The 7580-nt window shown below is 48.0% G+C and overlaps 1 protein-coding gene across 1 annotated transcript; it reads left to right on the forward strand.

The window, feature by feature from the left end:
* The first annotated feature begins 3288 nt into the window (after window positions 1-3288).
* LOC147083961 (uncharacterized) lies at window positions 3289-4338 on the forward strand. The gene has a single exon (XM_085980007.1). The coding sequence runs from the start codon at window positions 3397-3399 to the stop codon at window positions 4096-4098; it is 702 nt and encodes a 233-aa protein (XP_085836133.1). The 5' UTR covers window positions 3289-3396; the 3' UTR covers window positions 4099-4338.
* Window positions 4339-7580: the final 3242 nt, after the last annotated feature.

The raw sequence follows: 7580 nt of genomic DNA on the forward strand, positions 1-7580 counted from the left end.
TCGCTGCACTCCCTCCATGGCAAGAACATCCTTCCTCAGATAAGGTGACCAAAACTGCACACAATACTCAAGATGTGGTCTCACCAAGGCCTGTACAACTGCAGCAAGACATCCTTGTTCCTGTACTCAAAGCCTCTCGCTACGAAGGCCAACATATCATTTGCCTTCTTAACCGCCTGCTGCACCTGCATGCTTACCTTCAGCGACTGGTGCACAAGGACACCCAGGTCTCGCTGCACTTCCCCTTCTCCCAATCTATTGCCATTTAGATAATAATCTGCCTTCCTGTTTTTGCCACCAAAGTGGACAACCTCACATTTATCCACATGCTTCTGCCCAATCACCCAACCTGTCCAAATCATACTGGAGTTTCTCGGCATCCTCCTCACAGCACACACGCCCACCCAGCTTTGTGTCCTCTGCAAACTTGGAGATATTACATCTAGTTCCCTCGTCTAGATCATTTATATATATTGTGAATAGCTGGGGTCCTAGGACTGACCCCTGCGGTACCCCACTAGTCACTGCCACTCGGAAAAAAGCCGTTTATTCCAACTCTTTGCTTCTTGTCTGCCAACCAGTTCTTTATCCAAGTCAGTACCTTGCCCTCAATCCCATGTGCCTTAACTTTACACGCTAATCTCTAATGCGGGACCTTATCGAAAGCCTTCTGAAAGTGCAAATACACCACATCCACTGTTTCTCCCTTATCTATTCTACCAGTTACATCCTCAAAAAATTCCAGTTGATTAGTCAAGCACGATTTACCTTTTGTAAATCCATGTTGACTTTGTCCGATCCTGTCGCTGTTTTCCAAGTGCTCTGCTATTACATCTTTTATAATGGACTCGAGCATTTTCCCCACAACCGATATCAGGCTTACCGGTCTATAATTTCCCGTTTTCTCTCTACCACCTTTTTTGAATAGTGGGGTAACATTAGCTACCCTGCAATCCATGGGAACTGTTCCAAAGTCTATCGAATTTTGGAAGATGACCAGCAATTCTGTCGCTCTAGTGCTACTTGTCTCTCCCAGTCCTCTCTTCACCTTGTTTCTCCTCTCTAATGTTTCATCCTGGTGCCCATCCCCCTGTCAAATTAATTTACACCCTCCCCCACAGCACTAGTTAACCGTCCCATGAGGACATTGGTCCCAGCTCTGTTGAGGTGCAACCTGTCCACCTTGGACCGGTCCCTCCTGCCCCAGAACTGGTCGCTCCTGCCCCAGGAATCTGAAGTCCTGCAATATTTCTCTTTCAGGTACTTATCCAATTCCCTTTTGAAAGTGGTGATTGAATCTGCCTCCACCACCCTTTCAGGCAGTGCATTCCAGATCCTAACCACTCGCTGCGTAAAAAAGTTTTTCCTCATGTCGCCTTTGGTTCTTTTGTCAATCACCTTAAATCTGTGTCCTCTGGTTCTCGACCCCTCTGCCAATTGGAAGAGTATCTCTGTCTACTCTGTCCAGTCCGCTCTTGATTTTGAACACCTCTATCAAATCTCCTCTCAATCTTCTCTGCTCCAAGGAGAACAACCCCAGCTTCTCCAGTCTATCAACGTAACTGAAGTCCCTCATCCCTGGAATCATTCTCGTAAATCTTTTCTGCACCCTCTCTGAGAAACATAGAAACATAGAAGATAGGAGCAGGAGTAGGCCATTCGGCCCTTCGAGCCTGCTCCGCCATTCAATGAGATCATGGCTGATCATCCAAATTCAGTACCCTGTCCCTGCCTTCTCCCCATATCCCTTGATCTCTTTAGCCTTAAGAAATATATCCAACTCTTTCTTGAATATACTTAATGAACTGGCCTCCACCGCCCTCTGTGGCAGAGAATTCCACAGGTTCACCACCCTCTGGGTGAAGAAATTCCTCCTCATTTCAGTCCTAAATGGCTTACCCCTTATCCTTAGACTATGACCCCTGGTTCTGGACTCCCCGGCCATCAGAAACATCCTTCCTGCATCTACTCTGTCCAGGCCTGACAGAATTTTATAGGTTTCGATGAGATCCCCTCTCAATCTTCTAAACTCCAGTGAGTTTAGAAGAATGAGAGGGGATCTCATTGAAACTTATAAAATTCTGACAGGACTGGACAGACTAGATGTAGGAAGGATGTTCCCGATGGTCGGGGATTCCAGAACCAGGGGTCACAGTCTAAGGATACGGGGTAGGCCATTTAGGACTGAAATGAGGAGGAATTTCTTCACCCAGAGAGTGGTGAACCTGTGGAATTCTCTACCACAGAAGGCAGTAGAGACCAAGACATTAACTATATTCAAGAAGGAGTTGGATATATTTCTTAAAGCTAAAGGGATCAAGGGGTATGGGGAGAAAGCAGGGACTGGGTACTGAATTTGGATAATCAGCCATGATCGCATTGAATGGCGGAGCAGGCTAGCGGGGCCGAATGGCCTACTCCTGCTCCTATCTTCTGTGTTTCTATGTTTCAGTTTGAGCTGGAGTGGAGATGGAGGAGAAGCTGCTGGGTTTAACCGCCAGTACTTCTGAGCCCAGGAGGACCCAACAATTTCCAATGTGTGACAGTCAAGGGAGGTGGATTCTGGGGGAGATTAGGTTGTTACACAGACACTGTACGTACAATGTAAAAGAGTATTCTCTTAGGAACAAGTATTTCTGTATAGGCTTTTAATCCAGTTTACATCTACAGATTTGTTTTAATTCATTCTTGGGATGTGGGCGTCGCTAGCAAGAGCAGCAAATATTGCCAATCCCCAGTTTCCCGTTGAGAAGGGGGTGGTGAGTCTCCTTCATGAACTACTGCAGTCTGTGTGGTGAAGGTATTCCCACAATGTTGTTCGGTAAGGAGTTCCAGGATTATGACCCAGCAACGATGAATATATCTGAGTCAGGATGACGTGTGACTTGGCGGGGAACTTGGAGGTCATGGTGCTCCCATACAACAGCTGCCCTTGTCCTTCTAGGTGGTGGAGGTTGCGGGTTTTGGAGGTTCTGTCAAAGTTCTGGTCCAGTTGCAGATGTATAAAGTTTCTTTCCTTCGCCCCCTCCCCCTCCCACTCCCACCTCTCTCTCTCTCCTCCCATGGAGGCCAGAGTCTTGTGTAGGCCCAGACCAGGTGGCGGATTCCCTTCCCTGAAGGACATCAGTGAACCAGTTGGGTTTTTATGTCAATCCGGCAGCTTTCATGGTCACTTTTTTCTAGTGCCGGCCCCACAATTGACCAGATTCATTGAGCTCAATTTCACAACCTGCCTTTGTTTTCTTGTGGGTTGTCTCTCACGCTCCCTGTTTTAAATTAATTTTACAGGGCACTGGAAGGGGAGGATTTGCAGATGGTAAGCTCAAACCAAACATCACTTCAAGATCTGACAGAGTCACTCGACTCATCGGATCTGAATATCATCGGCCTCTGAACATGGAAGCAAAAAGCACAGTTCACAGCGGGGAGAAACCGTACACGTGTTCTGTGTGTGGACGAGGCTTCAGCCAACCCTCTGGCCTATTGAGACACAAGCGCATTCACACCGGGGAGAGGCCGTTCACCTGCTCTGAGTGTGGGAAGGGATTCACTCAGTCATCCCACCTACTGAGACACCAGCGAGTTCACACTGGGGAGAGGCCGTTCACCTGCCCTATGTGTGGGAAGGGATTCACTGAGTCATCCAACCTGCTGAATCACCAGCGAGTTCACACTGATGAGAGACCTTTTAACTGCTCGGACTGTGGGAAGTGCTTTAAAAGTTCCAGGGAACTGACATGCCATCAACGTGTTCACACTGACGAGAGACCGTTCAGGTGCTCTCACTGCGGGACTGGGTTTAGGCAGTCACCTGACCTCGCTATACACCTGCACACTCACACTGGGGAGAGGCCGTTCACCTGCTCCGTGTGTGGGAAGGGAGTCACTCACTCATCCCACCTGCTGAGACACCAGCGAGCTCACACTGACGAGAGACCTTTCAGGTGCTCTCACTGTGGGACTGGGTTCAGGCGATCATCTGACCTCACTGTACACCAGCGCACACACACTGGGGAGAGGCCGTTCACCTGCTCCATGTGTGGGGAGGGATTCACTCAGTCATCCAACCTGCTGAGACACCAGCGAGTTCACAAGTGACTGCAGGGGTTGGATTCTGCTGTTATTGCTGCTGTTAATCACATCCAAGACTGAAACCATGTTCATTCTGACAGTTGGGGTTTGTTTCTGCTGATGTTAATAACTCCTGTAACTGGGCTGGAATTTAATATTCTGGATAGATGTCAAATAACCCAGCTGTAATAATAATAATAAATAACTTCCGGATGAAGTTATGTGCACATCACTTCCTGTGAACTGTGAACTCTGTGCATACATCACTTCCTGTGCATACGTCACTTCTGGTGTTTGGACTAGTATAAATACTGAACTGCTCAGTATGGTAAAAGGGCTTCTCCTAGAGGCATGGTGAAGACCGCTCTTGTATATATTATGATTATAAGTTGCTTAAAGCTTACTTTAAAGTTCCTTGATGTGTGAGACTCCTTTTTACATCACCAGCTTTGCTTTAAACACATTGCTGTAGATTTTTGTCTTTCCCACCTGAGTGTTTAGCATCACCTGGCTGGAGCTCAGAAAGGACAATCTGGGGGAGGATCGTACAGCGGGAACAACTCCAGCCTGGACACAGTCCTTCAGGGCCACACTGAGAGGGGCAACCGGCACTTTGGTCTTTCTTGTCTCTCTTCACTGACAGCAAAGTTGCCGTGCGGGTTAATCTCGAGGCGTGTGAGAAACGTGTCCCAGCCGCTCTCTGCCATGGTTCAGAGCTCCTAGGCATGGAACAGAAGGCTCCTTTAGGAATGTACTCAGTGCTTTCTTTTTAATGGCCTTATTAACCTGTTTCGCTACTTTTAGTGATTTGTGTATCTGTATCCCTGGATCCCTCCGCTCCTCCAGCCCATTTAAACTATTAGGGAGAAATTCAGTGGCGCCCCCTTTGGGTCGCTAACGTCGCTGGGGCTAATTTTAGCCCCCTGAAAAAGTTAGCACCCCTGTGCATTAAATCCAGTGGTAGCGCCCCAGGCAGGAGGCGGGGTGCTACTGGAAGCACTCCCCTCCCTCTTGGGGCGCAACCAGTGAATTCCGCGGCACTTCGTGCAACAGCGCCACGCCCGTCGGCACATAGAAACATAGAAACATAGAAGATAGGAGCAGGAGTCGGCCATTCGGCCCTTCGAGCCTGCTCCGCCATTCAATGAGATCATGGCTGATCATCCAAATTCAGTACCCGGTCCCTGCCTTCTCCCCATATCCCTTGATCCCTTTAGCTTTAAGAAATATATCCAACTCTTTCTTGAATATATTTAATGAACTGGCCTCCACCGCCCTCTGTGGCAGAGAATTCCACAGGTTCACCACTCTCTGGGTGAAGAAATTCCTCCTCATTTCAGTCCTAAGACTATGACCCCTGGTTCTGGACTCCCCGACCATCGGGAACATCCTTCCAGCATCTTGTCTGTCCAGGCCTGACAGAATTTTATAGGTTTCGATGAGATCCCCTCTTAATCTTCTAAACTCCAGTGAGTATAAGCCCAATCGACACAATCTCTCCTCATACGTCATTCCTGCCATCCCAGGTATCAGCCTGGTGAATCTTCGTTGCACTCCTTCCATGGCAAGAACATCCTTCCTCAGATAAGGTGACCAAAACTGCACACAATACTCAAGGTGCGGTCTCACCAAGGCCCTGTAAAACTGTAGCAAGACATCCTTGTTCCTGTACTCGAACCCTCTTGCTACGAAGGCCAACATACCATTTGCCTTCTTAACTGCCTGCTGCACCTGCATGCTTACCTTCAGCAACTGGTGCACAAGAACACCCAGGTCTCTTTGCACTTCCCCTTCTCCCAATCTATTGCCATTCAAATAATAATCTGCCTTCCTGTTTTTGCCTCCAAAGTGGATAACCTCACATTTATCCACATTATAGTGCATTTGCCATGTTTCTGCCCAATCACCTAACCTGTCCAAATCGTACTGGAGTTTCATGACATCCTCCTCACAGCATACCCTCCCACCCAGCTTTGTGTCATCTGCAAATTTGGAGATATTACATCCAATTCCCTCATCCAGATCATTAATATATATTGTGAACAGCTGGGGTCCTAGGACCGATCCTTGCGGTACCCCACTAGTCACTGCCTGCCACTTGGAAAACGACCAGTTTATTCCAACTCTTTGCTTTCTGTCCGCGAACCAGTTCTCTATCCAAGTCAATACCTTGCCCCCAATCCCATGTGCCTTAATTTTGCACGCTAATCTCTTATGCGGGACCTTATCGAAAGCCTTCTGAAAGTCCAAATACACCACATCCACTGGTTCTCCCTTATCTATTTTACCAGTTACATCCTCAAAAAATTCCAGTAGATTAGTCAAGCATGATTTACCTTTTGTAAATCCATGTTGACTTTGTCCGATCCTGTCACTGCTTTCCAAGTGCTCTGCTATTACATCTTTTATAATGGACTCTAGCATTTTCCCCACTACCGATGTCTATAATTCCCCGCTTTTTCTCTGCCACCTTTTTTGAATAGTGGGGTAACATTAGCTACCCTCCAATCCATGGGTACAGTTCCAGAGTCTATTGAGTTCTGGAAGATGACCAGCAATGCATCTACTATTCCTAGGGCCACTTCCTTAAGTACCCTGGGATGTAGATTATCAGGCCCTGGGGATTTATCGGCCTTCAGTCCCATCAATTTTCCTAACACCATTTCCCTACAAATACTGATTTCTTTCAGTTCCACCCTTTCATCAGACCCTATGTTCCCCGGTATTTCAGGGAGGTTATTTGTGTCCTCCTTTGTGAAGACAGAACCAAAATATGTATTTAGTTGGTCAGCCATTTCTTTGTTCCCCATTATAAATTCCCCCGATTCTGACTGCAAGGGACCTACGCTTGACTTCACCAATCTTTTTCTCTTCACATATCTATAAAAGCTTTTACAGTCAGTTTTTATGTTACCTGCAAGCTTACTCTCATATTCTATGACTCTCATAGCATCATAGCAGACCTCCGTCCCTGATTAAAGGGGAGGGGCCTAGCACTGCAGACATTGGGGCCCTGCTGGACCACCGGGGAGCGGGGTGTCGGATCAAGAGGAGCGTCAGGCTGAGCGATCGCAGCCGACACCCCGAAGAAGAAAGGGGAAGTGGGCAGGTGCTGGCAGTCAGCCAAAATAAAACGTTGCCACCCGACGCCTGCCTTTAAGTGGCGCCGCCACGGCTGCAGGAACGACCCCTGACCCTGTCGGACATATTGTCCGGCGATAGGGCAGGCGGCGCAACCCAAGGTTGCAGCCGGGGCACTGCGCATGGTGATGACGTAATTGCCGGTGGTGCTATGCCGCGGGGCACTACCGGCTACTGCCGCCGCTAACCTCCCGTTGAATATCACAGGACGCACAAAGCAACCCAATTTCACCCTCTTGTCCAAATAGTGAGTGGCCTCCTTATTCTTCCCACCAAAACACACCACCTCACGCTGATCGATAGTGAAATTCATTAACACATCACCTCACACTGATCTATAGTGAAATTCATTAACACACCACCTCACG

Source organism: Somniosus microcephalus, unplaced genomic scaffold (assembly GCF_052327205.1).
Source record: "Somniosus microcephalus isolate GS21.2 unplaced genomic scaffold, FLI_Smic_1.0 scaffold10, whole genome shotgun sequence".
In the NCBI taxonomy this organism is placed as follows: domain Eukaryota; kingdom Metazoa; phylum Chordata; class Chondrichthyes; order Squaliformes; family Somniosidae; genus Somniosus; species Somniosus microcephalus.

Coding starts and splice junctions, on each gene's coding strand:
- LOC147083961 (XM_085980007.1), top strand. CDS start 3,397: ATGGAAGCAAAAAGCACAGTTCACAGCGGGGAGAAACCGTACACGTGT.